The sequence below is a fragment of the Coregonus lavaretus genome (assembly GCF_964263955.1).
Source record: "Coregonus lavaretus genome assembly, contig: HAP1_SCAFFOLD_5884, whole genome shotgun sequence".
Taxonomy (NCBI): Eukaryota; Metazoa; Chordata; class Actinopteri; order Salmoniformes; family Salmonidae; genus Coregonus; species Coregonus lavaretus.
This window is the reverse complement of record NW_028159497.1, coordinates 21,510-36,630: the sequence shown is the minus strand read 5'-3', so window position 1 is coordinate 36,630 and position 15,121 is coordinate 21,510. Positions and strand designations below refer to the sequence as shown.

Sequence of the window (15,121 nt, the reverse complement as noted above, 5' to 3'; positions counted from 1 at the left end):
AGAGAGAGAGACAGAGACAGAGAGACACACAGAGAGAGAGAGAGAGAGAGAGAGAGAGACACACAGAGAGAGAGAGAGAGAGAGAGAGACAGAGAGAGAGAGAGAGACAGAGAGAGACACACAGAGAGAGAGAGAGAGAGAGAGAGAGAGAGAGAGAGAGAGACAGAGAGAGAGAGAGAGAGAGAGAGAGAGAGAGAGAGAGAGCAGCAGTGAGTAAAGAGCAGTGAGTGTGATGGTGCATTTCCATCGAGGATTTACCCCAGAATTTACACAACAATGGCTAACAATGAACATGGGTTTACACCTCCAAAGGTTAAAAGGATAATTCCACCACATTTTCATCTCCAGCACAATACCAGTGTCTACATACTGTATGTGAAAATGGCGCACTTCTACGTTTCTACTTCTAAGTTAAAAACAGTGATACCTTCCCTCTGAAACTTGTTGCAGGTTTGGAAAATCACTTTCTTTTAACCGTACCCTGTGATGTCATAGAAAAGCATTTTTGAGGACCTCAACCCAATTGAGGTGGTTTGGGATGAGTTGGACCGCAGAGTGAAGGAAAAGCAGCCAATAAGTGCTCAGCATATGTGGGAACTCCTTCAAGACTGTTGGAAAAGCATTCCAGGTGAAGCTGGTTGAGAGAATGCCAAGAGTGTGCAAAGCTGTCATCAAGGCAAAGGGTGGCTATTTGAAGAATCTCAAATATATTTTGATTTGTTTAACACTTTTTTGGTTACTACATGATTCCATATGTGTTATTTCATAGTTTTGATGTCTTCACTATTATTCTACAATGTAGAAAATAGTAAAAATAAAGAAAAACCCTTGAATGAGTAGGTGTTCTAAAACTTTTGACTGGTACTGTACACATTTTACATTTTACATTTGAGTCATTTAGCAGACGCTCTTATCCAGAGCGACTTACAGTTAGTGAGTGCATACATTTTTCATACATATAAGTAGCCCCGTGTAGCTCAGTTGGTAGAGCATGGCGCATGTTTCCCACGGGGGGCCAGTATGAAAAAACCCACACAAAAAACATGTATCCACTCACTAACTGTAAGTGGCTCTGGATAAGAGCGTCTGCTAAAATGACTAAAATGTAAAAATATACACATACAGCAGTATGTGGACACCCCTTCAAATTACTGGATTCGGCCATTTCAGCCTCACCCGTTGCTGACAGGTGTATAAAATCGAGCACACCGCCATGCAATCTCCACAGACAAACATTGGCAGTAGAATGGCCTTACTGAAGAGCTGTGACTTACAACTTGGCACCGTCATAGGATGCCACCTTTCCAACACGTCAGTTCATCAAATTTCTGCCCTGCTAGAGCTGCCCCGGTCAACTGTAAGTGCTTTTATTGTGAAGTGGAAACGTCTAGGAGCAACAACGGCTCAGCCACGAAGTGGTAGGCCACACAAGCTCACAGAACGGGACCGCAGAGTGCTAAAGTGTGTAAAAACCATCTGTCCTCGGTTGCAACACTCACTACCGAGTTCCAAACTGCCTCTGGAAGCAACGTCAGCACAAGAACTGTTCGTCGGGAGCTTCATGAAATGGGTTTCCATGGCCGAGCAGCCGCACACAAGCCTAAGATCACCATGCACAATGCCAAGTGTAGGCTGGAGTGGTGTTAAGCTCACTGCCATTGGACTCTGGAGCAGTGGAAACGTGTTCTCTGGAGTGATGAATCACACTTCTCCATCTGGCAGTCCGACGGACAAATCTGGGTTTGGCGGATGCCAGGAGAACGCTACCTGCCCGAATGTATAATGGAAACAGTAAAGTTTGGTGGAGGAAGAATAATGGTCTGGGGCTGTTTTTTCTTCTAGTGGAAAGCCTTCCCAGAAGAGTGGAGGCTGTTATAGCAGCAAAGGGGGGACCAACTCCATATGAATGCCCATGATTTTGGAATCAGATGTTTGATGAGCAGGTGTCCACATACTTTTGGTCATATAGTGCATGACGTCCTCTCTAACAGGTTACAGCTGTGCGGTGTCGGAGTGCATGTTATGTTACGTGTAGCACAACTACCCTATAACAGTTATGGATGAAGAAAAAATAAAACATCAGAACCATTTTTGAAAAAAATGAAATACAAATTTTTGTGGAACGAACCGCTGACTGAAGGAACGGCCGGGCATTTGTGCGATTGAGTCCGATTCTGCCATAACATGGAGTCTTAACAACATAATGAAACTTTGTAGGAAACAAGTCTTCGGTTGCCTCGGCAACACCCCCACAATGCAGCACCACACACAAAAATAGAATGAACAGAACAGGCTTGGAAGCTCTAACCCTGGCAGTTTGACTGGTGAACTCACGGGGACACTAGCAATGGCTGCCTGGTTATGTGGCGCAATCATTTCCAAGGCAATGTAGAATGTTTGTTCAAATGATGCTAACTGATGTGACTCATGCGATGGGATGTATTTTTTGTAATGTCCCGTTGAGTTGAATCAACAAATCAGAGCACAGATTGATGGGTACACTTCCTGCTTTGCTCCTATGGGTACACACCAGTCCACTGATTATGCCATCATTGACTTGAATGGGGACACCCTTCTATTCATTCTATTTCTATATGTGTGTGTTTGTTAATATTTCCATATGTTAATGTCCTGTACCTTGTCGTATTTCTCCCTCAGTCGGAGAGCCTTCTCTTCAAACGGCTGTTTCTGGGCTGGAGTCTGTTGACCCCACATGATCCCCAGCTTCTTAGCACATTCTCCTATAGAACAGCCTGGAGACAATATCAACATTATTATATATTACACACACATATATACACACACACACACACACACTACCGTTGAAAGGTTTGGGGTCTCTTAGAAATGTCCTTGTTTTCGAAAGAAAATGGACATTTTTTTTGTCCATTAAAATAACATCAAATTGATCAGAAATACAGTGTAGACATTGTTAATGTTGTAAATGGCTATTTTAGCTGGAAACGGCTGATGTATAATGGAATATCTACATAGGCGTACAGAGGCCCATTATCAGCAACCATCAGTCCTGTGTTCCAATGGCACGTTGTGTTTGCTAATCCAAGTTTATCATTTTAAAAGGCTAACTGATTATTAGAAAACCCTTTTGAAATTATGTTAGCACAGCTGAAAACTGTTGTGCTGATTAAAGAAGCAATAAAACTGGTCTTGAGACTAGTTGAGTAACTGGAGCATCAGCAACTGTGGGTTCAATTACAGGCACAACTGAGCAAGATGACAAATACATTAGAGTGTCTAGTTTGAGAAACAGACGCCTCACAGGTCCTCAACTGGCAGCTTCATTAAACAGTACCCGCAAAACACCAGTCTCAACGTCAACAGTGAAGAGGCGACTCCGGAATGCTGAACTTCTAGGCAATTAATAGATTTTATTTGTATTGGCCAGTCTGAGATATGGCTTTTTCTTTGCAACTCTGCCTAGAAGGTCAACATCCCGGAGTCGCCTCTTCACTGTTGACGTTGAGACTGGTGTTTTGCGGGTACTATTTAATGAAGCTGCCAGTTGAGGACCTGTGAGGCGTCTGTTTCTCAAACTAGACACTAATGTATTTGTCCTCTTGTTCAGTTGTGCACCGAGGCCTCCCACTCCTCTTTCTATTCTGGTTAGAGCCAGTTTGCGGTGTTTTGTGAAGGGAGTAGTACACAGCGTTGTACGAGATCTTCAGTTTCTTGGCTGTTTCTCGCATGGAATAGCCTTCATTTCTCAGAACAAGAATAGACTGACGAGTTTCAGAAGAAAGTTATTTGTTTCTGGCCAACAAGTATCAAGAAGGGCAGTTCTATTGCTTCTGATAATGGGCCTCTGTACGCCTATGTAGATATTCCATTAAAAATCAGCCGTTTCCAGCTAAAATAGCCATTTACAACATTAACAAAAAAACAAAATGATTTTCTTTCAAAAACAAGGACATTTCTAAGTGACCCCATACTTTTGAACGGTGGTAGTGTGTGATATATATAATATATATATATATATATATATATATATATATATATATATACACATACATACATACAGTGGGGGAAAAAAGTATTTAGTCAGCCACCAATTGTGCAAGTTCTCCCACTTAAAAAGATGAGAGGCCTGTAATTTTCATCATAGGTACACGTCAACTATGACAGACAAATTGAGAGAAAGAAATCCTGAAAATCACATTGTAGGATTTTTAATGAATTTATTTGCAAATTATGGTGGAAAATAAGTATTTGGTCACCTACAAACAAGCAAGATTTCTGGCTCTCACAGACCTGTAACTTCTTCTTTAAGAGGCTCCTCTGTCCTCCACTCGTTACCTGTATTAATGGCACCTGTTTGAACTTGTTATCAGTATAAAAGACACCTGTCCACAACCTCAAACAGTCACACTCCAAACTCCACTATGGCCAAGACCAAAGAGCTGTCAAAGGACACCAGAAACAAAATTGTAGACCTGCACCAGGCTGGGAAGACTGAATCTGCAATAGGTAAGCAGCTTGGTTTGAAGAAATCAACTGTGGGAGCAATTATTAGGAAATGGAAGACATACAAGACCACTGATAATCTCCCTCGATCTGGGGCTCCACGCAAGATCTCACCCCGTGGGGTTAAAATGATCACAAGAACGGTGAGCAAAAATCCCAGAACCACACGGGGGGACCTAGTGAATGACCTGCAGAGAGCTGGGACCAAAGTAACAAAGCCTACCATCAGTAACACACTACGCCGCCAGGGACTCAAATCCTGCAGTGCAAGATGTGTCCCCCTGCTTAAGCCAGTACATGTCCAGGCCCGTCTGAAGTTTGCTAGAGTGCATTTGGATGATCCAGAAGAGGATTGGGAGAGTGTCATATGGTCAGATGAAACCAAAATAGAACTTTTTGGTAAAAACTCAACTCGTCGTGTTTGGAAGACAAAGAATGCTGAGTTGCATCCAAAGAACACCATACCTACTGTGAAGCATGGGGGTGGAAACATCATGCTTTGGGGCTGTTTTTCTGCAAAGGGACCAGGACGACTGATCCGTGTAAAGGAAAGAATGAATGGGGCCATGTATCGTGAGATTTTGAGTGAAAACCTCCTTCCATCAGCAAGGGCATTGAAGATGAAACGTGGCTGGGTCTTTCAGCATGACAATGATCCCAAACACACCGCCCGGGCAACGAAGGAGTGGCTTCGTAAGAAGCATTTCAAGGTCCTGGAGTGGCCTAGCCAGTCTCCAGATCTCAACCCCATAGAAAATCTTTGGAGGGAGTTGAAAGTCCGTGTTGCCCAGCGACAGCCCCAAAACATCACTGCTCTAGAGGAGATCTGCATGGAGGAATGGGCCAAAATACCAGCAACAGTGTGTGAAAACCTTGTGAAGACTTACAGAAAACGTTTGACCTGTGTCATTGCCAACAAAGGGTATATAACAAAGTATTGAGAAACTTTTGTTATTGACCAAATACTTATTTTCCACCATAATTTGCAAATAAATTCATTACAAATCCTACAATGTGATTTTCTGGATTTTTTTTTCTCATTTTGCATGTCATAGTTGACGTGTACCTATGATGGAAATTACAGGCCTCTCTCATCTTTTTAAATGGGAGAACTTGCACAATTGGTGGCTGACTAAATACTTTTTTCCCCCACTGTACATACATACATACACACACACTACTACTAATAAATTGTCCTTTAGAACAGCCTGGAGACAATAATTAATTAATTTATATATATATATATACACACACACACACACACACACATACAACCAGTCAAAAGTTTGGACACCTACTCATTCAAGGGTTTTTCTTTATTTTTTACTATTTTCTACATTGTAGAATAATAGTGAAGACATCAAAACTATGAAATAACACATATGGAATCATGTAGTAACCAAAACAGCGTTAAACAAGTCAAAATATATTTGAGATTCTTCAAAGTAGCCACCATTTGCCTTGATGACAGCTTTGCACACACTAAGCATTCTCTCAACCAGCTTCATGAGGTAGTCACCTGGAATTTATTTCAATTAACAGGTGTGCCTTCTTAAAAGTTAATTTGTGGAATATCTTTCTTTCTTAATGCGTTTGAGCTAATCAGTTGTGTTGTGACAAGGTAGGGGGGGTATACAGAAGATAGCCCTATTTGGTAAAAGACCAAGTCCATATTATGGCAACAACAGCTCAAATAAGCAAAGAGAAACAACAGTCCATCATTACTTTAAGATATGAAGGTCAGTCAATACAGAACATTTCAAGAACTTTGAAAGTTTCTTCAAGTGCAGTCGCAAAAACCATCAAGCGCGATGATGAAACTGGCTCTCATGAGGACCACCACAGGAATGGAAGACCCAGAGTTACCTCTGTTGCAGAGGATACGTTCATTAGAGTTACCAGCATCAGAAATTGCAGCCCAAATAAATGCTTCAGAGTTCAAGTCACAGATACATCTCAACATCAACTGTTCAGAGGGGACTGTGTGAATCAGGCCTTCATGGTCAAATTGCTGCAAAGAAACCACTACTAAAGGACACCAATAAGAAGAAGAGACTTGCTTGGGCCAAGAAACACGAGCAATGGACATTAGACCGGTGGAAATGTGTCCTTTGGTCTGGAGTCCAAATTGGATATTTTTGGTTCCAACCGCCTTGTCTTTGTGAGACGCGGTGTGGGTGAACAGATGATCTCTGCATGTGTATTTCCCACCGTAAAGCATGGAGGAGGAGGTGTTATGGTGTGGGGGTGCTTTGCTGGTGACACTGTCTGTGATGTATTTAGAATTCAAGGCACACTTAACCAGCATGGCTACCACAGCATTCTGCAGTGATACGCCATCCCATCTGGTTTGGGCTTAGTGGGATTATAATTTCCCCCCCAACAGGTCAATGACCCAAAACACACCTCCAGGCTGTGTAAGGGTTATTTAACCAAGAAGGAGAGTGATGGAGTGTTGCATCAGATGACCTCCACAATCCCACGACCTCGGGATGAGTTGGACCGCAGAGTGAAGGAAAAGCAGCCAATAAGTGCTCAGCACATGTGGGAACTCCTTCAAGACTGTTGGAAAAGCATTCCAGGTGAAGCTGGTTGAGAGAATGCCAAGAGTGTGCAAAGCTGTCATCAAGGCAAAGGGTGGCTATTTGAAGAACCTCAAATATGAAATATATTTTGATTTGTTTAACACTTTCTTGGCAACTACATGTTTCCATACGTGTTATTTCATAGTGTTGATGTCTTCACTATTATTCTACAAATGTACAAAAATAATAATAATAATAAAGAAAAACCCTTGAATGAGTAGGTGTGTCCAAACTTTTGACTGGTAGTGTACATATACACACACAAAAGTACGTGGACACCCCTTCAAATTAGCGGGTTTGGCCATTTCAGCCACACCCGTTGCTGACCGGTGCATAAATTCTAGCACACCGCAATGCAATCTCCATAGACAAACATTGGCAGTAGAATGGCCTTACTGAAGAGCTGTGACTTACAACGTGGCACCGTCATAGGATGCCACCTTTCCAACACGTCAGTTCATCAAATTTCTGCCCTGCTAGAGCTGCCCCGGTCAACTGTAAGTGCTTTTCTTGTGAAGTGGAAACGTCTAGGAGCAACAACGGCTCAGCCACGAAGTGGTAGGCCACACAAGCTCACAGAACGGGACCGCCGAGTGCTGAAGAGCGTAAAAATGGAAGCAACGTCAGCACAAGAACTGTTCGTCGGGAGCTTCATGAAATGGGTTTCCATGGCCGAGCAGCCGCACACAAACCTAAGATCACCATGCACAATGCCAAGCGTCGGCTGGAGTGGTGTAAAGCTTGCCGCCATTGGACTCTGGAGCAGTGGAAACGCGTTCTCTGGAGTGATGAATCACGCTTCACCATCTGGCAGTCCGACGGACAAATCTGGGTTTGGCGGATGCCAGCAGAACGCTACCTGCCCGAATGCATAGTGCCAACTGTAATGTTTGGTGGAGGAGGAATAATGGTCTGGGGCTGTTTTTCATGGTTTGGGCCACTTAGTTCTAGTGAAGGGAAATCTTAACGATACAGCATACAACTACTTCTGTGCTGCCAACTTTGTGGCAACAGTTTGGGGAAGGCCCTTCCCTGTTTCAGCATGACAATGCCCCCGTGCACAAAGCTCCATACAAAAATGGTTTGTCGAGATCGGTGTGGAAGAACTTGACTGGTCTGCACAGAGTCCTGACCTCAACCCCATCGAACACCTTTGGGATGAATTCGGACGCCGACTGCGAGCCAGGCCTAATCGCCCAACATCACTGCCCGACCCCACTAATGCTTGTGGCTGAATGGAAGCAAGTCCCCGCAGCAATGTTCCAACATCTAGTGGAAAGCCTTCCCAGAAGAGTGGAGGCTGTTGTAGCAGCAAAGGGGGCACCAACTCAATATTAATTGATTTTGGAATGAGATGTTCGATGAGCAGGTGTCCACATACCTTTGATCATGTAGTGTATCCAGTACTATTCCATTGTGGAGCAGCCTGGAGACAATACATCACATATTACTAGGGATGCAAAATATACCGTGACTATCTGTATGGACAGATAATAGTACAATATTGGCCTGACGAAAGGGTTGGTATGTGGAGACAAACCACTGTATACATTCCACATCTATTACTATAGTAACCACATATCAATAATCCTATCATCATCAGTGTACCTGGGACCTCCTGTTAGGAATACTATCATCATCAGTGTACCTGGGACCTCCTGTTAGTAATACTATCATCATCATCATCATCATCATCATCATCAGTGTACCTGGGACCTCCTGTTAGTAATACTATCATCATAATCATCATTAGTGTACCTGGGAACTCCTGTTAGTAATACTATCATCATAATCATCATCAGTGTACCTGGGAACTCCTGTTAGTAATACTATCATCATAATCATCATTAGTGTACCTGGGAACTCCTGTTAGTAATACTATCATCATAATCATCATCAGTGTACCTGGGAACTCCTGTTAGTAATACTATCATCATCATCATCATCAGTGTACCTGGGACCTCCTGTTAGTAATACTATCATCATCATCATCATCATCAGTGTACCTGGGAACTCCTGTTTGACCGTAGGACGGAACTCTGCAGAGAACACAAAGAAGGCAGACCTGATGGATAGAGGGAGGGAGGAGGGTTAGAGAGAAACAGGTCATGGAGGGAGGAGGGTTAGAGGGAAGCAGGTCATGGAGGGAGGAGGGAGGAGGGATAGAGGGAAGCAGGTCATGGAGGGAGGAGGGAGGAGGGTTAGAGGGAAGCAGGTCATGGAGGGAGGAGGGAGGAGGGTTAGAGGGAAACAGGTCATGTGTGATGGAGGGTTAGAGAGAAACAGGTCATGTGTGATGGAGGGAGGAGGGTTAGAGAGAAACAGGTCATGTGTGATGGAGGGAGGAGGGTTAGAGAGAAACAGGTCATGTGTGATGGAGGGAGGAGGGTTAGAGAGAAACAGGTCATGTGTGATGGAGGGAGGAGGGTTAGAGGGAAGCAGGTCATGTGTGATGGAGGGTTAGAGGGAAGCAGGTCATGTGTGATGGAGGGTTAGAGAGAAACAGGTCATGTGTGATGGAGGGTTAGAGGGAAGCAGGTCATGTGTGATGGAGGGTTAGAGGGAAGCAGGTCATGTGTGATGGAGGGTTAGAGGGAAGCAGGTCATGTGTGATGGAGGGTTAGAGGGAAGCAGGTCATGTGTGATGGAGGGAGGAGGGTTAGAGAGAAACAGGTCATGTGTGATGGAGGGAGGAGGGTTAGAGGGAAGCAGGTCATGTGTGATGGAGGGAGGAGGGTTAGAGAGAAACAGGTCATGTGTGATGGAGGGAGGAGGGTTAGAGAGAAACAGGTCATGTTTGATGGAGGGAGGAGGGTTAGAGAGAAGCAGGTCATGTGTGATGGAGGGAGGAGGGTTAGAGGGAAGCAGGTCATGTGTGATGGAGGGTTAGAGGGAAGCAGGTCATGTGTGATGGAGGGAGGAGGGTTAGAGAGAAACAGGTCATGTGTGATGGAGGGTTAGAGGGAAGCAGGTCATGTGTGATGGAGGGTTAGAGGGAAGCAGGTCATGTGTGATGGAGGGTTAGAGGGAAGCAGGTCATGTGTGATGGAGGGAGGAGGGTTAGAGGGAAGCAGGTCATGTGTGATGGAGGGAGGAGGGTTAGAGGGAAGCAGGTCATGTGTGATGGAGGGAGGAGGGTTAGAGGGAAGCAGGTCATGTGTGATGGAGGGAGGAGGGTTAGAGAGAAACAGGTCATGTGTGATGGAGGGAGGAGGGTTAGAGAGAAACAGGTCATGTGTGATGGAGGGAGGAGGGTTAGAGAGAAACAGGTCATGTGTGATGGAGGGAGGAGGGTTAGAGAGAAACAGGTCATGTGTGATGGAGGGAGGAGGGTTAGAGGGAAGCAGGTCATGTGTGATGGAGGGAGGAGGGTTAGAGGGAAGCAGGTCATGTGTGATGGAGGGAGGAGGGTTAGAGAGAAACAGGTCATGTGTGATGGAGGGAGGAGGGTTAGAGAGAAACAGGTCATGTGTGATGGAGGGAGGAGGGTTAGAGAGAAGCAGGTCATGTGTGATGGAGGGTTAGAGGGAAGCAGGTCATGTGTGATGGAGGGAGGAGGGTTAGAGAGAAACAGGTCATGTGTGATGGAGGGAGGAGGGTTAGAGAGAAACAGGTCATGTGTGATGGAGGGAGGAGGGTTAGAGAGAAACAGGTCATGTGTGATGGAGGGTTAGAGGGAAGCAGGTCATGTGTGATGGAGGGTTAGAGGGAAGCAGGTCATGTGTGATGGAGGGTTAGAGGGAAGCAGGTCATGTGTGATGGAGGGTTAGAGGGAAGCAGGTCATGTGTGATGGAGGGTTAGAGGGAAGCAGGTCATGTGTGATGGAGGGTTAGAGGGAAGCAGGTCATGTGTGATGGAGGGTTAGAGGGAAGCAGGTCATGTGTGATGGAGGATTAGAGGGAAGCAGGTCATGTGTGATGGAGGGAGGAGGGTTAGAGGGAAGCAGGTCATGTGTGATGGAGGGAGGAGGGTTAGAGGGAAACAGGTCATGTGTGATGGAGGGTTAGAGGGAAGCAGGTCATGTGTGATGGAGGGTTAGAGGGAAGCAGGTCATGTGTGATGGAGGGTTAGAGGGAAGCAGGTCATGTGTGATGGAGGGTTAGAGGGAAGCAGGTCATGTGTGATGGAGGGTTAGAGGGAAGCAGGTCATGTGTGATGGAGGGTTAGAGGGAAGCAGGTCATGTGTGATGGAGGGAGGAGGGTTAGAGGGAAGCAGGTCATGTGTGATGGAGGGTTAGAGGGAAGCAGGTCATGTGTGATGGAGGGTTAGAGGGAAGCAGGTAATGTGTGATGGAGGGTTAGAGGGAAGCAGGTCATGTGTGATGGAGGGTTAGAGGGAAACAGGTCATGTGTGATGGAGGGTTAGAGGGAAGCAGGTCATGTGTGATGGAGGGTTAGAGGGAAGCAGGTCATGTGTGATGGAGGGAGGAGGGTTAGAGAGAAACAGGTCATGTGTGATGGAGGGAGGAGGGTTAGAGGGAAGCAGGTCATGTGTGATGGAGGGTTAGAGGGAAGCAGGTCATGTGTGATGGAGGGAGGAGGGTTAGAGAGAAACAGGTCATGTGTGATGGAGGGAGGAGGGTTAGAGAGAAACAGGTCATGTGTGATGGAGGGAGGAGGGTTAGAGAGAAACAGGTCATGTGTGATGGAGGGAGGAGGGTTAGAGAGAAACAGGTCATGTGTGATGGAGGGAGGAGGGTTAGAGAGAAACAGGTCATGTGTGATGGAGGGAGGAGGGTTAGAGAGAAACAGGTCATGTGTGATGGAGGAAGGAGGGTTAGAGGGAAGCAGGTCATGTGTGATGGAGGGTTAGAGAGAAACAGGTCATGTGTGATGGAGGGAGGAGGGTTAGAGGGAAGCAGGTCATGTGTGATGGAGGGTTAGAGGGAAGCAGGTCATGTGTGATGGAGGGAGGAGGGTTAGAGGGAAGCAGGTCATGTGTGATGGAGGGTTAGAGGGAAGCAGGTCATGTGTGATGGAGGGTTAGAGGGAAGCAGGTCATGTGTGATGGAGGGTTAGAGGGAAGCAGGTCATGTGTGATGGAGGGTTAGAGGGAAGCAGGTCATGTGTGATGGAGGGTTAGAGGGAAGCAGGTCATGTGTGATGGAGGGTTAGAGAGAAACAGGTCATGTGTGATGGAGGGAGGAGGGTTAGAGGGAAGCAGGTCATGGAGGGAGGAGGGTTAGAGGGAAGCAGGTCATGTGTGATGGAGGGAGGAGGGTTAGAGAGAAACAGGTCATGTGTGATGGAGGGAGGAGGGTTAGAGAGAAACAGGTCATGTGTGATGGAGGGAGGAGGGTTAGAGAGAAACAGGTCATGTGTGATGGAGGGAGGAGGGTTAGAGGGAAGCAGGTCATGTGTGATGGAGGGAGGAGGGTTAGAGAGAAACAGGTCATGTGTGATGGAGGGAGGAGGGTTAGAGAGAAACAGGTCATGTGTGATGGAGGGAGGAGGGTTAGAGAGAAACAGGTCATGTGTGATGGAGGGAGGAGGGTTAGAGGGAAACAGGTCATGTGTGATGGAGGGAGGAGGGTTAGAGAGAAACAGGTCATGTGTGATGGAGGGTTAGAGGGAAGCAGGTCATGTGTGTGTGTGTGTAAATAGTCCAGTGTGTATGTGATACATGTTTAGAACACACACACACAAAAGTATGTGGACACCCCTTCAAATTAGTGGATTTGGCTATTGCAGCCACACCCGTTGCTGACGGTGTAAAATCGAGCAACCTCCATGCAATCTCCACAGCCAAACACTGGCAGTAGAACAGCCTTACTGAAAAGCTCAGTGACTTTCAAAGTGGCACCGTCATAGGATGACACCTTTCCAACAAGTCAGTTAGTCAAATTTCTGCCCCGGTCAACTGTAATTGCTGTTATTGTGAAGTGGTAAAATCGTCTGTCCTCGGTTGCAACACTCACTACCGAGTTCCAAACTGCCTTTGGAAGCAACATCAGCACAAGAACTGTTTGTCGGGAGCTTCATGAAATGGGTTTCCATGGCCGAGCAGCCGCACACAAGCCTAAGATCACCATGCACAATGCCAAGTGTAGGCTGGAGTGGTGTAAAGCTCGCCGCCATTGGACTCTGGAGCAGTGGAAACGTGTTCTCTGGAGTGATGAATCACGCTTCTCCATCTGGCAGTCCGACGGACGAATCTGGGTTTGGCGGATGCCAGGAGAACGCTACCAGCCAGAATGCATAGTGCCAACTGTAAAGTTTGGTGGAGGAGGAATAATGGTCTGGAGCTGTTTTTCATGGTTCGGGTTAGGCCCCTTAGTTCCAGTGAAGGGAAATCTTAACGCTACAGCATACAATGACATTCTAGACGACTCTGTGCTTAACTTTGTGGCAACAGTTTGGGGAAGGACCTTTCCTGTTTCAGCATGACAATGCCCCCGTGTACAAAGGGAGGTCAATTCAGAAATGGTTTGTCGAGATCAGTGTGGAAGAACTTGACTGGCCTGCACAGAGTCCTGACCTCAACCCCATCGAACACCTTTGGAATGAATTGGAACGCCGACTGCGAGCCGGGCCTAATCGCCCAACATCAGTGCCCGACCTCACTAGTCCCCTGCAGCAATGTACCAACAGTGGAAAGCCTTCCCAGAAGAATGGAGGCTGTTATAGCAGCAAAGGGGGGACCAACTCCATATTAATGCCCATGATTTTGGAATCAGATGTTCGATGAGCAGGTGTCCACATACTTTTGGTCATGTAGTTTATGTACACCCCATAGTCTGTGTGTACAGTAGACAGTAGGAGGTGTGTGTGACTCACGGGGGTCGTTTGGGAGCGTTGGGGTCCTTCTTCTTCCTACCACTCTTGGCCATCCCCTTGGGGGGGACGTACCCCCTCATGTCCCTCTCATAACGCACCTTGTCGTTCTTCGCCATATCCTCAAAACGACGCTTATCATTCGCAGTCAGAGCCTACACAGTTATAACACACTTATTACACTCTACATTATAACTTTATTACACACACACACACAATTATTGTAACACCTACATAAAAGACAGTGGTATAACACCTTGTGATGTGTCTCAGGTGTCCATGTCTAACGTGTGTGTATTAACATGTACCCTCCATCTCTCGGAACACTGCTTGGAGAACTCTGAGAAGTTGACCGACTGCTCGGGGTGTTTCCTCTTGTGTTCTTCACGGCAGGTCTGGACGAAGAAGGCGTAGGCTGACGTCTTGCCCTTTGGCTTGTTAACGTCCCCTTTCACCATGGCGACACGACTGACTGATAAACGGAAGAAAATATATATTTACGACAAGAATAACCTTTTTTTTTTTTGCAAATTCATCATGCATCTAGCTAAAGTGGATAACTAGTTAGGCCCCACGTCGGATAAAACGTCGTCAAAAAGTACAAATAGATAGTTAGCTAGCTAACTATTGTAACGGCAACTAAAGTTGGGCTAGTATGTGTGATGGATTGCAGACCAGGCAGTGTGAAGAATAGAGTGTATAGGGTTTGCAGTAAGGTTAGCCTAGTTAGCTAGCTAACGTCGGCTGCCGCCGTTACCCACCTAGCATGCTAGCTCGTTCAGAACAATGGGCCCACCATTTGCTTCCCGCCTAACGCGCTGCTAACTCATCCCACCCAGCGCTAGCATTTATGCTGAAGATGCTAACGCTGCTAGCCATCAGAATACATAACTAGCTAACATTAGCTAGTGTGAAACATATTTTACATTATAGTTAAATGAGTAATCCTATAGCAAGTATATTTTACATCTAGAGATTAAGCCATTTTACCAATATAGTTAGCTAGCTAGCTAACGTTAACAGTGACTCGCTCTGAAGTTAGCTACATTACCTATCTAACGTTAGTAGACATTTTTTTTTTGAAAAACATGTCTAGGTACATATAAGAAAATAAAAATATTTTACTACTAACGTGCAATCTCTTCCATTACTTACTTTTACCGGTCAGATAAAGTTTGCAAGAATTTGTCTCACGTTGTTTTTGTTGTTGTTGTCGATGCTGCTGTGCGCTTTAATTTCTTCAAGGGAGAGGGTAGTTGACTGAGCTCTAGCTAAGGCC

The 15,121-nt window shown here is 45.7% G+C and overlaps 1 protein-coding gene across 2 annotated transcripts; it reads right to left on the bottom strand.

Moving 5' to 3' along the window:
• Positions 1 to 2,578: 2,578 nt before the first annotated feature.
• Positions 2,579 to 15,109, bottom strand: LOC311122792 (high mobility group protein B1-like). 2 transcript variants are annotated; one of them, XM_084197110.1, is made up of 5 exons: positions 15,037 to 15,109; positions 14,151 to 14,314; positions 13,846 to 13,997; positions 9,074 to 9,132; positions 2,579 to 2,753 (listed from the first exon to the last, which is right to left on the bottom strand). In XM_084197110.1, exons 2-5 carry the CDS (start codon positions 14,298 to 14,300, stop codon positions 2,608 to 2,610), a joined length of 507 nt encoding a protein of 168 aa, XP_084053236.1. In that variant the 5' UTR covers positions 14,301 to 14,314; positions 15,037 to 15,109; the 3' UTR covers positions 2,579 to 2,607. The 2 variants fall into 2 exon arrangements, with proteins under 2 accessions (XP_084053236.1, XP_084053235.1); XM_084197109.1 differs by having other exon boundaries at positions 14,998 to 15,107.
• Positions 15,110 to 15,121: the final 12 nt, after the last annotated feature.

Coding starts and splice junctions, on each gene's coding strand:
- LOC311122792 (XM_084197110.1), bottom strand. CDS start 14,300: ATGGTGAAAGGGGACGTTAACAAGCCAAAGGGCAAGACGTCAGCCTAC. Junction 13,998..14,150: donor AGTGTTCCGAGAGATGGAGG/GTACATGTTAAT, acceptor ATAACTGTGTAG/GCTCTGACTGCGAATGATAA. Junction 9,133..13,845: donor AACGCTCCCAAACGACCCCC/GTGAGTCACACA, acceptor TCTATCCATCAG/GTCTGCCTTCTTTGTGTTCT.